The 19,465-nt window shown below is 38.8% G+C and overlaps 1 protein-coding gene and 1 pseudogene across 2 annotated transcripts in view; one reads left to right on the plus strand and one right to left on the minus strand.

Moving 5' to 3' along the window:
* Positions 1–2,600: 2,600 nt before the first annotated feature.
* Positions 2,601–5,190, minus strand: LOC119516448 (annotated as a pseudogene).
* A 6,555-nt stretch (positions 5,191–11,745) lies between these two features.
* Positions 11,746–19,465, plus strand: part of PPP2R2A (protein phosphatase 2 regulatory subunit Balpha) — a 113,894-nt gene continuing 106,174 nt past the window's right edge. For both annotated transcript variants that reach the window (XM_037812600.1, XM_037812601.1), the window contains exons 1-2: positions 11,746–12,050; positions 13,916–13,990. In XM_037812600.1, the coding sequence (XP_037668528.1) occupies positions 12,044–12,050; positions 13,916–13,990 (82 nt within the window). In that variant the 5' untranslated portion in view covers positions 11,746–12,043. The remainder of the gene's footprint in view (positions 12,051–13,915; positions 13,991–19,465) is intronic.

The raw sequence follows: 19,465 nt of genomic DNA on the forward strand, positions 1-19,465 counted from the left end.
CTGTTACTACCTTATCATATTGTCTTGGTTTCTATCATATTGTCTCTGTCCCCAAACACCAGCAATATTTTTCTCTGGATGATCTGCTTGGGACTTGAAGTCTGTAGTAATAAATAAGGTTAGATTGTGGGAGTGGGTGCCTCTGCAGTAGGGAAATCTTAGATTTGGAAAGGACTCTTGCAAGGAACATAGGTAGAACCTCAATAGCATTCTCATGTGACCTTCAAAAGAATCACAGTTTTCCTTCTGTGACTTGACTGGGACTGTGAACTTTGCTGTGGTGGAGGAGGTTAGATTGCGGAGGTGGGTGCTTCAAATAGCATTTGCAGAGGGATGCCTCATCTAACTTCCTCTGCCAAAAGCAATTTTGAAGTTTAACTTTAGTTATAGCCTTATTGCCTTCCAAATTAAGAAGTTATTAAATTTCAATTTTTATTGCAAATCTACCAACATACCATGTCAGAGAGGTTTTTGCAGTGCCAATAAGTGTAAGCCGGATTTGATTCATTAAGCTTTCAATTTTCTGTAAAGCCACATTGCCATGTTCCAGTGTTTGTGGAGGCAATTGTAACCCATTTTGGAGGGCAGGGGAGTCTATTATAAAAATGAGGGGTACAGTCATACCAGACCACATTTTGGGACTTCATAAATGAGTTGACATATTTTATCTCCAAGGAATTTTCACTGGGCTAGTTATAGTTTTGATTATTTTAAAATGAATGTGCTGACATATCTTCTGAAAGTGCCCTCGATCAGAGCACAGTACAAAGATAAACATTATAAAAACAAGCAGCTTGGAGGGGTAATGGAAGGAGCATTGGACAGAGTGGATTAAGAGCTAAAGCCTGGGTCTCTGTTCCCAGCCTCTCCATTAAAAGCTGGGTGACCTCAAGAAAGCCATCAGCATTTAATAACAAATGCCTTATTTTCTTAGAGCCCCAGTTTCCTCATTTACCTTCTGAAGGTCTTTGAGATAATATACATGAGAATGCTAATGTATCATCCAAATGCAGAATATATTGATTTTGTTGTCATGAATAATAACATACCTGAAACCAGAATTATGGTAAAAACTGATGTGAACAGGGCTGTGGTTTGCTCAAAAATTTGGAAGTTGACCTGCACTGGCATTCCCTTTCCCCCGTACACTTCAGAGGCTTTCAGTGCTCAAGACAGACCCAATGCTGGACGATGCTTCGCAATCAGAAGTGCTGTTGTTGGAGTAGTACTTTGAGAAGTGTGTTCCAATATCAAAGGCTATTTTCCAGATGGTGACATTACAGTTCAACTGTTTGTTGCTCTGAGGTGCCTAGAAGCAACATGCGCTGGACTTAGATATGGTAGAACATGATATAGTAATCAAAATTACAGGACTCTTAGGTTCCCAAGTGTCAGACCCAATAGCTATCCCAATAGCTATGGCAAAACTTATCAAAAAAGGTCTGACTGAGACCCGTGAAAGGATCAAGTATTAGGGTTGAATGTTCCATGGCTAAAAATGTGTGTAAGCATTGCTTCAAAAATGTTGTTAATGAATCGAATTGGATAATGGAGGACAAAGCAGAATCTTTAGCCATGAGGCCTTGGAAGAGCTTTTAGTACTGAAGAATTTCTCGTGACTTGCTATAGAATCCTCTGAGCTAGATGTGAATGGGGAATGGATGATGGCAAAATATGATAAACCTAATATAATGAATATCCAAAATGAGGTCACAGCATAGAAATAACAGTTTAAACAAGTCCTAAAGTACATTATCAAAAACTGGGGCATAGCTGTGGACTAACTTCTGGGGGAAAATATGGGAACAAATACTATTTGGCAGTATAGTTAGAAATGAATAAGCAATAGCTTCTAGCAAGTCCAAATTGATCGCCATTGCAACTTATTTGTAAGCATAGATTTATTTGATGTTTGTTGATCGGTCTTCATTCATGCCTCCACATATTCTAATATCATTATCCTATCCTCTCAATGAAAAAAACGTTAAAACCAACATACAGGCATATTTAATAAACAGCCTGACATTGAAATTTTAAGTAGACAAGAAGTTCAGATCCCTTATAGAGATGAGGGTCATCACTGTAGCATGGCAATGGGAGGAAGTACTTTAGGGGCGAAATACACTGATTGGTAGAAAGGCAGAGAATAACCACAGGTCAGAGATTTACTTAAGTGGAAGTCAATGACTCTATGGGCAGTGATGTGTTGGTAAATGTTTTCAACGAGCTTTCTAGGGTGGGGGTGGGGGAGCCCTAAATTATAGCATTTGCTGATTTTTAAGGTGTAAATAATCCCAACATGAACAATTTCAACTTGACATCACAGAACTCCGAGATGAGAAGAGATGGGCAGGAGCCCACCATTATGTAGTATTTTCACCAAACTGATATAATAGTTGTAAGTAACCCCAAGAGCATAGATTATAGTAAACTGTAGTAAAATTAGTAGGAGCTGATGAGTTATTTTTTATTTTCTAGCTATCTGTTTATTATTTTCCCCTCCATAGAACCACCCCCACACCGAGGAGGTTATTTGGAGCTGTCACAACCTGGGGCCTGGAGTCTGAAACCTGAGGAACCCTCCCCACGCATTTTGTGGCTTAGGTGGGACATGGTCCAGGCAGAACTGGTTCCTTCTTTTGGATACGGCAGAAGGAAGGGCGACCTAAGCACACGCAGGAGGGTTGGTTGGCCGGCCAGAAGACAAACTCTCTGGATAAAGGCACTTTTACTTCATTAGGGGGCTGGGAGTTGGCTGGGAGTATTTTTGGACAGGGAGGAGTTATTGCGATGGAGGAGTTACTTGCGCGTTGCAGAGAGAAATGAGGGGAATTCTCCAACACCCAGCCATCTGCGGGGTCAGTAGGGGCTGCTGTGTGTCTGCTGCCGCCAGGGAAGGTGATCATAGCCAAAGGGGCCTTAGCGATTAGCCCCAGTAACCCAGAGATGGTTTTGGAGTGGTTTTCTTTTTCAACAAGGACCACAATAGAGGTGATCAGGTAGAGGATGGCGGCTATGAGAGATCGGAAGGAATCACTCCAGGGCCAGTTGATGAACTGTATCTTGGTGGGCAGGTCACACATATGGAAGACAAACAAGATAAGCAGCAAGGGAGGGGCCCCCTTGGTAGCTGTATGAGGCACTGTACAGATCAGAATCTCCAGGCGCAGTATAATCTCAGCAAACAGGAGACTTCCTTCTCACGTGCGTGAGAGGTTGGGGCAGGCGGCCCAGCAGCCGGGAGCAAGAGGCGCTCGGAATCCGCCACAGGGAGGGTCGAACCCCCTGCGGGTACGGGGGAATCTGCTCCTGGCCCGCGGGTTCCAGGACCCTGCGCGCCCAGCTGTCCTGAGCGCCGTCTGGTTGCGAAGGGTCCGCCACCCCCGCCCCTCCCGGCGCAAAGGCGGAAGTGATGTTTCGAGAATTGATTACTTTTGTTTGTGATATAAATTATTTAATTGTAAGTTTATATAATTTAATTTTTATAGTGTCAATTTTAACCAGCTCACAAATTTCCTAAAAATTAAGCAGTCAACTTTCACGAGTCGGCATGATCTGGCTCCAACACTGACTATGCGTGAAAGAACACCAGGGCATCTTTAGCTAAAGATAAAAAAGAAAGGAATAGCAGCAAAATATATTGCTATTTATGAAGAAAAGATGGAGAAACGTGGGTTGGAGCTTTCTTCATTTACGTTAATACGCAACTACAGAATGATTATACCAAAATAATGCTGTTTAATGGATCAATGGCTTTTGTCCCACAAGTTTGGGAGATGTTTCATGTTAGATTTTACCTGTGGCAGATTCACAATATACGTTAGAAAACCATACGGTAAAGAATCATTTTAAACCTAGGGTTCCCCAACATTTTTGACTGTAGAACTCTTGCCCCACCCCATCCGAGAATACTTAATAACTCGAGGGATAATAGTATTCCACGGAAAAGCGATTGAGAAACACTACTCTGTAGGTATGCTTTAAGCATCCAGTCCCTCAATACTTTTTTTTTTAAACTTTATCTTTACTTTATTTTTTCTTTATTAGAGAAGTTGTGGTTTTACAAAACAATCATGCATAAAATACAGGATTCTCATATACCAGCCTGTTACTAACACCTTGCATTGGTGTGGAACATTTGTTATAATTGACAATAGCACATTTTTATAACTGTACTATTAATTATAGTCCATGGTTTAACTTAGGATTCACTGTTTGTATAATGTAGTTCCATGGATTTAAAAATTTTTTTTACCATATTTACAGTCTAACATTTCCCCTTTTAATCACATTAAGATATATATTTCAGTGCTGTTAATTATGTTCACAATGTTGTGCTACCATCAAACATTTGTTTTTAATGATTTTAATCAGATACTTTATAGCATGTTGGTCAAATTTGTAGATGTTATAGTAGATATGTTAAATCAGGTATTCTCAAGCTTGACCGCATATGAGAGTCACCTAGAGACTTCTTAAAGGACCTACTAAATTAGATTATTTGAAGGTGGAGCTCAAAAAGCTACCTTTTAAAAATCTTCCAAGATGATTCCGAGATAACCAGCCTCAAACCAGTGTTTGGGAATCACAGAGTTACATAAGGGGATCTAAAAAAAAAAAAAAATAACTCAAGCAATTAAAATGACCAATCATTTGAGCTGTGGTCATATCAAGGTGACAGTACAAATTAATAGGGAGTGAGACATTCAGGCTCCTACCCTCCCCACCACAACTAGCCAACATGCTCCAGGGGAAAGTCAGTGAAGCTAAAAAAGCAGTAAGGAAGAGTCCAAGAGAAGAAGGCAATATTATTAGCCAACCTGTCCCTAAACAGTTGAAACTAAGCCAATAGAGGCAGCAGGAAATGATTTTACCTTGACAAAAAGAAAAAATGCAAACCAAAGAGACAAGAGGAGCAAAAGAATCATAGACCAAAATGGTCAATCAACAAACTGAAAAGACTCACCCAGCAGAAAATAGAGAAATTGAAAAGAAAGAAAATCCAGCTTCTGGTGAAGCAGGACAGAAAGAAGCCAAGACTAATTAATATCTAATTAATAGCAAGTCTTACTGGTAGTCTCTGTATCTCCCTTCTTGTACAGAGGCAGGTTTTTATCAACTGTTTTGCAAATGCATTTTTTATATTGGCTCTAGAAGTATATTTTTAAGAAAGAGGGAGTCCTACCTCATCTCCTTGCCCTGTTTATTTTTACATATTTGGATAAGTGTAAATGCCTTTTATAGAGAGGTAATGATGTACTGGCTCTTAATTTTTCTGTACCACAAGAAACTAGTGGATTATTAAGTGAGGCTTTGACTTATGTATCAGCCTAATATCCCATAGGCTTGGGGACATGGAGGAAGCTTTTATATCCTATAATATGTGTAATTAAATGGCAATTTTGGCTTACAGTTATATGCATTTAGCATGTCTTAAGGATTTTTAATTACTTATCTTCTATACCTGTTGTCTGTTAGTGAAATTCTTCCTAAAGAAAACTGAAGCCAGATTGTGGCTCTCCCTGATAATTTGGTTAATGTGCTGTGACAGATTGTAAATTTTTAAGCATGTAGTATGAATGATATTAAATTGTGAATTCAGGAGACTTTAGACCTAAGACCTTATCAATATTTTAAGATAATATGTTTGAAACCCTCTTTTAAAGACATTTCATCACCAAATTTCAAGCTGAAAAGTCACTGGATTAATTGTTTAGAAAGGATTACAACTACATAACTGTTTCAGTTTCCTGTCTGATAAAACAAATACCATGCAAGGGTTGGCTTAAATAACAGGGATTTATTGGCTCAGAGGTTTGAGGCTAGGAGATGTCCAAAATCAAGTTGTCATTAAGGCAGTGCTTTCTTTTAGAAGAATGTAGTGTTCTGGAGCCGGCTGCCAATGATCCTTAGTCCTTGGCTTCTGTGTCACATGGCAATGCACGTGGGGGCCTCTCCTGGCTTCTCCTTTCTCTTCCAGGTTCCCTTGACTTCCAGCTTCTGGCTGCTCTCTGTCTTTCTCTTTTTTTTGTGGCCTTCCCTATAAGACCTTCAGGAATAGGATTAAGACCCATCCTGATTCAGATGGGCTTCACCTTTACTGAAGTAACCTCTTCAAAATGTCCTATTTACAATGGGTTCACATCCACAGGAATGGATTAAGATGAGGAACATGTTTTCCTGGGGTTCAAAGCTCCAAGCCACCACAATAACATTTTAGATTTTCTGTACAAATTGTTCATAATGTACTAGGTACTGATCAAACAATAACCAATAAAATCTCAATTAGGAAGGACACAGTTAATACAGAATAAGATAAAACCTTGCATTTGTTTACAGAAATATTTATTAAGTTCCTCTTTTCCAGGGACCATGTATCAATCCATAAAATGAGCCATGTGGGAAAAAGATTAGGAAGATATGTATTAACAGTCATGCATGGAAAAGGGCCCAGATTGCAATATGAGTTGCTGCAGTATGTGTGACTGGCAAATCTATTGGACTCTTAGGCTACATTAACAGAAGTATGGTTTGTAGAAGACAGCAGGTAACAGTTTTACACAGGTGATTAATTGTTGGGCCTGAAACATTGTATTTACTTCTGGGCTTCACTGTATGAGGCATCTGGAACAACCAGACTATATGCAGAGGATATTGACCAAGACAATGTAGAGATGCAGGAATCAAAGCTGAGTAAAGTAAGGAATCCTTGAAGAAGTTGGGTTGAATATTGTGAAATAGAGAAAATTTGGAAGATGTAGTTTTATTCCAATATCTAAACGACCTTCGTATTCATGTTGAAGAGGTCCCAGGTGGGAGAACCAAATTCTGCAGAATAAAATTGCAATAAAGTACACTTGTGTACAGTATAAGGAAGAATTACTTAATGATTATGGATGTCTAAAAACAGAATTAGACATCAGTTACTTGGAAGTTTTTAAGCAAAGGCTGAGTGAGTGTACACTAGAAGGCATGTTGTTGGGGAATTCAAGCATCCTTTGTGAGAACTAGCATAGTGAATAATTAAAATGCCTTCCAACTTTCAGCATATATGTTTCTGTTGTACAGACATAAAACACACACTTGTGTCATAGGTAAAGTCAAATGTCCCCCCAAATTTACAACATGGAAGTAGACTTGAACTTCAAGCAAATAAGCTATTTGAATAATAGTTTGTCTACATTGCAGGGTATTTGTGATCATTTAATAAGCAACACTGAAAATGCATTTCAAAGATAATGTTTAATTTCACGAAGTTTGCATTCTATACCAAAAAGATATTCAGATTATATTATTTTATAGGCATGTGCCTCCCATAAAAGTATAAAACAAGATTTTTGGTTGGAATTTACAAGTAGATGGTAAATGCATGAATTTACTGATCTTTCTTTCATCTTTAAATATGTACAGTGTTAAAAGACCAAAACAAAATGCTTCTCTATTTTATAGCAAAACCGTGGATTAAATCACATCTATGCATATGGTCATAACGGAGTACTTTTACTTTAATGTGGAAAATTTATAACTTAGATGTTATCATGCTCTAAAACCAGATTTAGAGTAGATTTTTAAAAGTAAGTTTATTCTTTCCCCTTAATATTAAATTTTAATTATAGAATATATGGAGAAACTCAAGTGCCAAAGGGAAAAAATTTACCCATGTGCCACTGTCCAGAGACATTGCTGTGAACCCCTTGGTGCCTTTCCTTCCTGTCCTTTTTGGCACTACATATTTTGTGTTTGTTTGTTGTATGTACTTGTGATCATATTGCATCTGCATTTTGTATCCTGCTTTTAAAGCACAAGCAATTTCCTCTGTTTTTACATGTTTGACTACATAATAATACATCTGGTGGATACAGCATAGTTTTTCTTAAACATCTTCTATTGTAGAATGTTTTGATGCAGTTATAGTGAGTTCTACACCCTGAACATTGTGGTGTGAATTTTCATTACATTCTTGACTCTGTAGATTTTGGAGAAATTGTCTTCCAGGCCAAATTTGTAGATATTAAGAAAGAAAAAAAGCTGACAACCTCATAATTTTCCCTGGAAGGCCCATAATTCTGCTCAAGGCCAGAAAGCATGGCTCTGGTGGGTTTGCCAAAATTCTAAACTGCATCATTTTCTAATCAGAACCTCCCCTCATACCCTTGAGATCATACTGTTTTCTAGATATCCCTAGTTCTAACTGCCTAGAGGAGGGAGGCTTCTAGCCGTGCCATTTCGCATTTAATGTGGAGGAGGGTTTGTGTTCATCTTAACTTCAAGCAAGGTTCATCAAGGAAAAGAATAACTTCCAAGTGTTTCTCCTCTCATAGTGCAACATACTTTAAAAAGCTGTCTTGCAATAACCCATGGAAGAGTTCTGTTAGCTCAATTATGCTTGTGAGATTATGAGAACCCTTGGTGCATCTCAGCTCAGACCTAGAGCAGGATATTTCCTATGCTTATAGATTCTACAGGACCTCACTAGGAAAAAAAACCAGAGGGAGTTCTCCTCTTCATATACCAAAGCTGAGCTCAGTTCTGCAGGAAACTATTACTTTGCACATCTTACATGTGGTGAGAAGTTGAAGTTCTAGCTAGAAAATGCATGCCTGATATAGCATGTGGATGGGGGAATGGTGTCCTAGGGGATCACCCCTCACATAATGTGTATTCAGTGACGGAGGATCAGCTGGAAGTAGTTGGGACAAATTTATCAATAAACTCACATAGTTAATCAACTGTTGCCTAGAAAATGTCCAGCAGAATGACCAAGATAATTTATAAAACTCCTCTTTCTTCCAAAGTAAAGAAGAGGTGAGTGAAACATTTATGCTATGGTAAGCTTTAGTGATCCAACGTCTCGGTGGTTTTCTTCCCAAGCCAGAAAGATTAATTATTCATCTACTAGTGTATCAAATTATGTGGCGAGTGATGTGGAGACGTGTAAGACACACTTCCTTCCCTCAAAGAACTCGGTCTAGTAATAGACACATAATTAGGTAATTAAAATGTGATCTAGTAAGAGAGCAACACATTAGACTTTAAAAGAATATTTAGGAAGAGCGCCCAACCCAGTTTAAGGTGGGTAGGCAATGGGGAAAAATATCAGAGAAGCTTTCCCAGAAGAAGTTACATTTGATTTGGTTTTAAAGAATTAGGAGTTTTACTAGCTGAGAAAGAGGGATGGGTGTGTTGGGGTGAGATTGGGGTGAGTGGACTGTGGTATTCCAGGGAAAGGGACAGCATCAGCCAAGGTATACTTACTAGACCAAGGTTAAGGGATATATTTGAAATGCTTTTGGATATCTGTGTGGAAATGTCAAGTAGGCAGTTAGAGGTACGTGTCTGGAGTTCTGGAATGAAGATGGGTCTGGATATCTAGATTTAGCAGTCACTGGTGTATGTGGTATTTAAAATTGTAAGTCTAAATGAAGTTGCCCCCTGAGAGTGCTTAATTAAAGGAGGGAACCCACGACAGAGGCCAGGGAGACAGATCACCCTAATATTGAGAAGGTGGGCTGGGAGGAGGGGCCAGCAAAGGAAACTGAAAGGGGTGGTTAGAAAGATTGTGGGAAAACTAGTAATGTATCAAGGGAAAAAGAGTCTTAAAAAGGAAGGGGTGATCCATTCTTTTGAATGCTGTTGGGAAGTAGAGAAAGATAAAAACAGGAAAGAGACTATTGGCTTTGGTTGAACTTGACAGTGAAGTGGTGGGGATATAAGCCCCTAGTGCAAAGGATGGAAGAGAGAATGCAAATAAGGAAGGGGAGACCTAGAAGAGCAACCCTTAACCTTGGGCTAGTGGCTATTCTGGCCTCTTTTCCTAAGAAGAAATGGAAGCAGCTTGTGGTCCTCCGTGGGATTGCTCAGGACCCAAAAGTGCCAGGTCACTTATACCAGAGTGCCAGGGTGCACTGACACTTGATAATTAGACCCACAACTCATCCCATAGACACATAGTAACCTCAGAACTCTATATAATGTTCTTAAAACAGTGCCCAGCATATAGTTAGTGCTATATAAATTTTTGTCATAATTAGCCCTCTTTCCAGGCAAGCTCTATTTATTGGCTTCTAAGAAGAAATTATTTATATTGACCAAATCATTTTCACGATCTTAAGGTAGCAAAAACTGAAGCATAACAAAGAAAAGTGACTTGCCTTCAGGAGTGTCAGTTCCCCAGTTGAATGGTTTAATCCCCTTCCTTGCTCTCAGAGTTCTGGTCAAGATTGAGAACCTCATTGGAGGAGTCTGGGGTTTAACTATCAAATCAGGGCAGAGAAAACGAAAAGGAAAACTAAGGATGCAGGCCTACCCAGGGAAAAACATTATGAAATCAACCACAATAGAAGCAGACTCAACATACACTTAAAAGTTTTTCGCTTGTTTGTACAGGTAGTTGAAAGGTGACAAATACAGAGTGGTTTTCCAGTTTGGATTTGTTTGTTGATAAAGTGAGAAATAATATAGAAATGGAGGGATAATACCATGTTCCATCTGAAGAAATTTTGTAAACTTGTTTTACAATTGAACAGTTTTCGCAATCAAGAGTAAGGTAGGATATGGAGAAGATGGGAAGAAGGTGTAAAGATCTTAATCTTCCTCCCTTTCTTGGTCTAGGAATGCCTTATTATTCCATTCAGCCTTAAGGTCAGATTCTTGATGTTTTTGTAGGTGTTTTTCATATGCAAAATACAGAAATCTATCTGAAGGATTACTGCAGAGATTAAGTGAGACATGAAAAGTGCATGTTACTGCACATCCCCTTTTGGCTGATGACCCGCTACTTTTCCAGTGTGTTCTTTCCCCCTTCTTCTACCTCTTAACTCAACTGAAGACACTTTCAATACAAACCTAATTATAATGGCAACTATCATTATTGTTTACTGTTTATTCAATTTATTGTTTACTCAATTAATCTATTTAGTCTTCAAAACATTATTGCAAGATATAATTATTATCCTCACCTCTCGCGCAGTAGATATAATTATTATCCTCACCTCTCGCGCAGTCAGCGTTTGTACCCAGGCAGGCTGACTTTAGGGCCCAGCTCTTAACCACTGATACTACTACTTTGACCCTGCAGACCTGGAACACTTTTGCGGCCATACTCTAATAGCAAACTCAGAAACCACTCTTCTAGCTTTCAGTCGCCAAAAAGGACTCCAGCCTTGGTTCCTGGGGCACATACAGAGGTAATTTATTTCACCCAGACGGAGCCAGGCCAGTTCTCTCTTTCTCAGATCCGTGAATTTTCACCTTGGTTGAGCAGCCCTTCTGTACTAACGTCCCCTTATTTCATTAACCTCAGGGTTAAGGCCACAGTCTCATTTTAAGTAGCAATACGGGTATTCTGTAAAAAGACATAATACACTCGAACCTCTCGAAACCTTGCAAGCGAGCACTTGAACCGGACAGCTGAGCCGGCCTCAGAGCCCCAGCACCGAGGCTCATTTCACTGATTCATTACTGAAAGTCGCGAGTGCTTGGCAAACGGTGGCGTGCAATGGGCTGGCCAGGTCGCGGGGTAGGCGGGAACGCTGCGCGCAGGGAAGGACCCAGGCGCTTGTGGCGCGGTCGACCGGTGAGACCTGAGGGATCAAGAGGGCGTGGCCAGGAGCCAGCCCGATCGCTCCCCCGCCCCTCCCCCCGCAGCTCCAGTCCTCGCCCCGCCCTATCCCGCCCCTCCGGCCTTGCCCGGGGCCCCGCCCATCGAGTGACGTCACTGGCCAGGCCAGCCGGCGCCATTTTGAAAGTCGAGTCGCCTGCCCCTGCTGCTGCTTCCGCCGCCGCCGCCGCCGCCGCCGCCGCCGCCGCCGCCGCCGCCGCCGCTGGAGAAAGAGCAAGAGCCGGGAAGCCTCAGAGTGAAATCCACCATCCTGCTGGCTGGTCTGCTCGCCCCTCCTTCCTTCTCCCCCAACCCCCACCCCTCCCCCACAGGTGCCATCCGCCGCCATCCGCCCTCTCTGCCCCCCCATCCCCAGGTGAGGGGGGTGAGTTCAGGAAGCAGAGACCCCGAGGAACCCATCAGGGTCACCATTTGCAGCGCAACATGGCAGGTAAAGGAGAAATCACCCTCGTCCACTGACAAGGCAACCGCTTCCTGCTCCTTCCTTCCTCCCTCCATCACCCCCTAGCGACCGCCTGTGTTTTGTAGAGCCACGGGGCGCCCCTCGGTTTTCAGGGAATTGGTCAAGTTGGGGTGGGGTGGGGGTGGGGAAGGTTCTGGTGAGGCGAGTGGTGGCTGTGATAGCAAATTGGCTTTTAAAATAAGGGCTGGAACCCTTGCATGGGTGGGGGTGGGGTGCGTGTCGGCAAGCAATGGGGTAAGGCGTGGGTGGGGTGGGGTGGGGCGGGGTGGGGGCGAGTGCAGATTTGTCCTTACTGCTTTGGTGTCCGGTGTATCCTCCACCCCACACTACCCAGGCTTTTTTTGTGTGGTTCTTCCTTCGTTTAATTCTAATTCCCCTCGCTGCAAGTCTTCTTGTGTGTATATGCGATTATATTTTGCACAGAGAAGGTAGAGCGCTTTACAAGTTAAAATACAATGGGGACATACGTGCTTTTTTCTACTGTGGGTACGTATATTTTTGAGACCAAAGCTGAATTTTTTGCTTTGAACCATCTCCCTTTTGATTCTTAACCCTTTAAGGCCTTTGATAAAGCAAGTTGCATGAAAAATGTAATTTAAACTTTCCGTTTTGCGGATGTCCTTTCCCCAACAGGGTTTCATAGAGTTAGTTAAAATAGTTGTGGAGTTCAGTGATATAAATAGCAAAAGGGAGAGATATTTGGGTTAAAGCTTCGGGAAAAAAGGATGTATGGGAAAAAACAGGTTGGAATATTTAGCTAGGAATAAGAGTGAAGGAAAAGCGAGGTTATTGCTTGGAGGATTATTTTTGTACATATTTTTGTGCTGCTGAATATCTTCATCTAGTAGAATCAGTCTTAGATCTAGATTTTCTTTCTCCATACGTGCAAGACATTTTCATGATTTCCTCTTCAGTGCTTGGAAGTGAAATGGAAGCATCCAGGGACTAAACCAGTTTTTCTTCACGTTTTTTTTTTTTCAATATTTAGTTAGATAACGAAACCTTTTAAAAAGTTTAAAAAATTGTTGGATCAACTTACGGTTTGCCATAGACAGGTTGCTCTTTGACTTTATTGAATAGTAAAATGAAATTAAAATCGTTTTGCACGAGATGATGACAAATTAGCAAAATAAATCCTTCGCAAGTTCCTTTAGATTTTGAAGGATAAGCTGAAGGGAGGCAAAACAAGCTTCCTTTGACAACTTCTTCAACAGCATTCATTTCGGTTTCTTTTCCTCTCTGTCTGGAGCCAGTGATTTGCTGGTAATGAAATGCAGAGAAATGGGTGGTGAGTGTTGTGTTTGCTGTGTGAGCGCTTTGGTGATAGGGTTCATATGAATCATTTACTTCTAACCCAGGCGGTAATGTTCCTGAAGTTTTCTCTTCGTTCTATGTTTCATGGTAGTTTAACCTTATTTACTCTCCTGCAGGCTTTTGATACACTTAAAGGAAAACTATCTAATTTTTGGTATTTACTTTTTTCTGGTAGGTCTTGTTTAAATGTAAGGCTCTTACTATTTTTTAGGGAAAGGGAAAATGGAAGGGAAGTTTTGAACACATGTATGATGTTAGTGGTTGTACATGCCTTTAAATATTTCATACCTGAAAGATCTTTTTTCTTCTTCCTTTTTTTGAAAGCTATACCAACTATTGGGGACTAATCTTTTTCCATATGAGTGCTGTGGGGTGGTGGTTATGTGTGTGGGCAGTGCTAGGCTGTTAGAATCATGCCAACCATGGATACCATCTCTGTGTTTATGAGAGTAAACATGAACAGAACTCAGTTTTAATTGGTATGTTTTTGTTTTTGTTTGTTTGTTTGTTTTTTACAGGAGCTGGAGGAGGGAATGATATTCAGTGGTGTTTTTCTCAGGTGAAAGGAGCAGTAGATGATGATGTAGCAGAAGGTAAGAAAGTGTCTAGTAATGTATATGTTGAGTATAGATTTTTTTCAAAACCTTGTTTATTGACAGCTTTCCTTGAAGCTGAAATCTATGTAGTAGTTTAAGAACATTTCGTGTTTATCGTCCAAGAAATAGAGGAACAATTTTGAAAGTCATCTTTCTGGAAAATAGTCTTAACTTGATTACTTTTTTGTTATTTATGTCATGTTTTGTTATTATTTACCTGAATCAAATGAAAGGAGCAGTGGATGATGATGTATATAAAACCATCACAAGAAGATCTAAGGTCCACAGGATAAAGGTTTCCTTGCTGTATACATTCCACATACAAATAAGTGGTGGTGTGTTTTCATGTTTGTACTTTGTTTTTAAATAATTATTAAGTTGAAATAGGTGCTGTCACCATTTAGCTCAGAAACTTTGTTGACAGCAGCTTTTAATTTATTTTTGTGGAAAGATATTTAGCTTTTTTTGAATTTGGTGCTTTGGGATATTAATGTTGATTGGCATATTTTATGTGAAATGCTGGCTCAAGTTACACATTTTATTGTCTTGCAGAGATTGATTTAGGTGGATAAGAAAAATAACATTATTGTGAATATGTATCTTGTCTTCTGAGGAGCTTATATTCCTGTGCAGGTAGAAATTAGGTTTGATCACTTGAAGTACTTAAGTCTCGTTATCCCCCCAGAATTGTGCATTAATGTATTTCAAAAGTTTTAAGGTTTTGCACTCAAAAGAGATGGTCTTAGGCAGTGGCAGTGGGGGCATTATTTCCCATGAAATAGTTGCATTACTTCATCATCAAGAAGCATTATATGAAGCCTGAATTTTAGTAGTATTCAGAAATAGTATCTTGAATTACAGTATGAGTTTTCCAGCAAAACTTAGTTAAATTGAAATGTACTAAATTAAAAAAATTTTTTCTAGTGAAAATTTATATATTTTCACTTTCTAGATTGTATTGTCCTCATATTAAGATCATGTTTCTGACCCACTGTCTAGCATACTGTTTGTTTTGTTTTGAGGATTTTTCCAGGTGGTAGTGGGTAGGTGCTTTTGTGTTGAGTCAGGTGAATGCTTGTATTTGCTTGTGTCAACATCATTCTTAATGAAGTTTCTGATCAAAGTTTTGTGAATCCTGTGGGAAGCCAACTGGCATACATTATACTAGTTATACTTTACAGAGCACCTTCATATTTCTTTTTTATTGGATCCTCATCTGTATTTCAGATGAGAAACCAGAAGCTTACAGAAGTTGAGAGACTCACTGATGGGCACACAAATATGTACTGTGAATTTAGGTTTTCTGGCGAAGCCTGTGGTGTTTGACTTGTTCAGAGAAATAAATCCTCAGTTCAAGGGAGGAGTCATGTGTTAACTCATTTTGTAACTCCATTACCTGTTGAATAGTAGGCTCTCAGATACTGGATCATTAGTTCTAAGCTGTTGTGTAATATCTACCAAGTTAAGAAAGTGCTGTATACTTAAAAACATCCCTTGGTTCCAATCCATTATCAGATTCTGGTTGGGGCCTCCTAAGTGCTGAGCCCTGGGAGATTGAGGTATCTTGAACAAAAATCCTGCCCTTTTGGGGCTTATAATTTTACTTAAACATTAGGCAGAAAGACCACATGGATTTTTTTTTTAATAAGAAGAAACTGACGCTCTAAATTGACCAAATTGAACCAAATGATGGTGTGTGATACAGATGATGGATCAGTCATAGTTCTCTTATACTTGGTGCATTTTGCTGCTGAGTAAAATTCATTAAAGGATTAATTTCTTTGGAGCTTGTTGAATATTATTTTAATGTTCACTGCGTTCTCGGCATCCTAAAATACTAAGGCTTGGTAGGTCAGTTTTAATAAAAACATGAATTGTTCTAGTACGTATGTTTATAAAGTGTGTTAAGGATAAAAACATCCAATTTTCAAATTATGCTGCTTTATTTGGGGTGTTTTTGCATACTGTGGTTTGTTTATTATAGGTTGTGTTTATTTTACTAAGGGAATACTTGCTCTTCTGAAATAAAATATGATTATTACTATATATTTCCCCCTTGGTTTAGACTGTAATCTTTTAGCAGGTAACATCTACCTCAGCCTTTAGCTTAGCTTGCCCATGTTGTTAATGATATATATCAATTTTTTTGCTGTCAGAGGCTCCAAATTGTCTCTTTCTCCCCTCCCATGTGCAGTCCTGCCACGTCATACAGTTTTTACACCTGTAATGCTTTCATCCTTGTTTTGTATCTACTTTCATCTTAGTTCAGGGTCTCAGTATCTCATTTGGATTGTAATAATTTCCTAGATGATGCGCTGCTTCTTGTATTATGTTTTGCTTCTGGGTTAAGTGAAGTCCCAGTTTGGTCATTCCCAGAAATTTTCAGTTATCCACCAGATGTTGAATTAAGTTGGAACATTTCGGACTAGAATGTGGACCTTTCGCCAACATGGCCCCTACTGTTTTAAGTTTATTTGCTAGTCGGGTTTACAGTCCAACTAAGTGGACTTCAAACCTGTTCTTCACACAGTTCCTATACACTGTCACTTCTGGAGCTTTGTTTTTGCTGTTCCCACCTTGGAATGCCTGACAGGACTTCCACAGTTCTCTTATCTCAAAATCCTGCTCATTCTTCAAGTCATACTGTAACCTTTTTATTTATTTCCCTTTTTTGGAAATATTTATTTTTGTAACCTTCTTTTAGGGAATTTTGTTATCTATCATATTTAGTGCCCCAAACCTCTACTATTACACTGTAAGTTTATTGCAGAACTAATTTATCTTTGTGCTCTATGCAAGGCATCCTATATAAACTACCATGCCTAGAACAATGCCTGGCACAGAGTAGGTGTCCCATAAATATTTGTTGAGTAAATGAATATAAAGGTAACTTAGCCATAAGTAACAGGATTAAATTAGGTGATTTATACTTTCTTATCTTGTTAACTCTGAAAGAAGTCTCAGAAAGAAACAGCCCAGCATTATTTGTATTAGCAAATAATGAGATGTTTGACTCTTTAGGTGCCTTAATTTAAAAATAAGTCATTATTGGACTTAGTTATTCAAGTTTCAGAATTTTATATTAAATATATTATAGAGCTAAGACAGAATTTGACATTTGACCATATATTCACCTCTGGCCCATGTAGGTGCTTCGGAAGCATTTACACTATAAACTGGAATACTTATTCTATACATAGGTCTTCAGGAACTTTTGAATGATTTACCTTTGATATAGCTACTTGTCTGGGAGGAGAATGGGGCACTAAAACCTCTTTCACTTGGATAGTCTCTTACCATGCGGTTTTCATTTTAATTTTTTCATGGTAGCAGTAATAAAATTTTACCAAGTTCTGCACTTTTAATTTTCCCCTTTATTGGCAGCTTTGAGTCATGAGACAGTAGGTAAGGCTCTCTGGTTTGAATCCTACTCAGTCATTTACTAGCTGTGTGATCTTGAGCACATTAATTCACCTCTTGTTGCCTCTTTCCTCCTTTCTAAAATGGGAATAATAACAAAACCTGCCTTAGAGTGTTGTTTTGATGATTAAATGAATCAATATACATAAAATGCTTAAAATAGTACCTGGCACTTAGTAAGAGCCATATAAAGGTTTAGTTATTATTATTATTAGAAAGTTTGTGGCAAGTAGAGGAGAGACATTGTTGGAGAAAGAGGAAACTGGAGAATTGTCTTTAAAGGCTACTAAAAATTTCTCGTGAGTCAGTGAAGAAAATTGTTTTGTGTTTTATACATATTCTTTGATTCCATTAATATAAAGTTCAGAAAACATTCAAAATTAAACTTTAGGTTTACAGACATACTAAGTCGGTAAAACTATAAAGAAAAGCTACGAAGTAATTACTGTAAAAGCCAGTATGGTGGTTTCCTTTAGGCGAGTGGGAGGGAGTTGTGATTGGGAAGGGGTCTGGAGGTAAAGGGGAATGGGGGATAGGAGGGGTTTGCTGTCTTGACCTGACTTGGATAGTGTTGTATAGATGTTTATAATGGCTGATAACCTGGGCATTTTTGTTCTATGAGATTTTCTGTATCTGTTACATTTAACAATAAAAAGAATTTTAAAAAATCCAGTCCTGTAACATAGGATTTAGAATGAAAAATTCTACTTCCTTCTTTTTCCAACTCCCTAGTCCCTATTCCCTTTCCCTAAAGACATTTGCCTTCAACTCGTCTATCTGTATTCCCTTTTTTTTTTTGGTGAATAAAGTGATGGTACTTCTATTGCTTGTCAATTTTAGGCATTTCCAATGGACTGTCTTCCACAGTAGATTAAGACTTAACTGTCCCATGTGTCATCCTCACTACTTTCCCCATCCTGCCCCAATATTACAGTTAAATTAGAAGTCAGTGCTTACATTATTACGAGTGTACAAATCACCACTGAACCAATTGTGCTCTGCAGTGTTGCTCATTTCTTGTGCATCCCTTCATTTTTACTGACGCTAATAATGGCCTGTTTTCTTTTTTTAAAAAAATTTGCCTAGTTCTTTTTGTATTTTAAAAACTTTTTCATTATGGCTATTTCTGACATTATAGAAGTATAATGAACTCCCATCTCCCATCATCATCAACCTGTAGCAATTTGGTCCTCTTTATGCTTTCATCATTTTACCCCTTCCCAACCAGTTATTATTTAATAATAACTATTAATTTTGTTTTTAAAATCTGAATTAGACACAAATGAAAACCAAGTTCCATTATTTTAAAGTGAAACAGCAAGGAGTATGCAGTAGCAATTCTGATAATCTGCTAATTTGTTTAAATTTTACTTGTGGAAATATATTATTAAAAATTCAGAATACATGTGGATAATCTGAAATGTATGATATCTGGTCAGAAATATAGAACAGCTACTCACCAACCTTTCAGGATGTTTCTATTTCCATATTTGACAATGTTTAACTCTCTTTCATAAGAAATTATTTTAGGATGTAATTTTATTACATGAAGCCTGATTTTATGAAACTTGTATCCAAATGCATTGCGTCTTTTCAACACTGTTTCCTGTTTATTTTGGTAGGATCTAGAACTGTGGACTGGTTCTTGGAAATTTTTTTAAAATAGTACAGTCCAAATATTCCCCAAATAAGGACATAAATAAAATTTTGAGAAATAAGTAATCCTTGTGGCACCATACATTTAATTTTTTTTATGCATTTCATATGTTTAATACTACAATATAAACTTAAGATCATTTGTGTTCTGTGTTTCTTGAAGTAGTCTGTATGTTAAATTTAGGCACTAGGATAAGTTAGTGGAACCCAGTTATAAGGCAGATTTCAAAGTATTGGCACATCAACTATATTCCAAAACGTAATGACCCATGGTCTTATCTAACACTCTTAACATGTGACAGTCCTTTCTCTTAACACTACCATTGCTACTAGTGAGCCAAATTTTGTTAAAATCTATCAATTAAAAATTATGGAATAAGCAGAATGAATAGAGAT

Source organism: Choloepus didactylus, chromosome 20 (genome assembly GCF_015220235.1).
Source record: "Choloepus didactylus isolate mChoDid1 chromosome 20, mChoDid1.pri, whole genome shotgun sequence".
Taxonomy (NCBI): domain Eukaryota; kingdom Metazoa; phylum Chordata; class Mammalia; order Pilosa; family Megalonychidae; genus Choloepus; species Choloepus didactylus.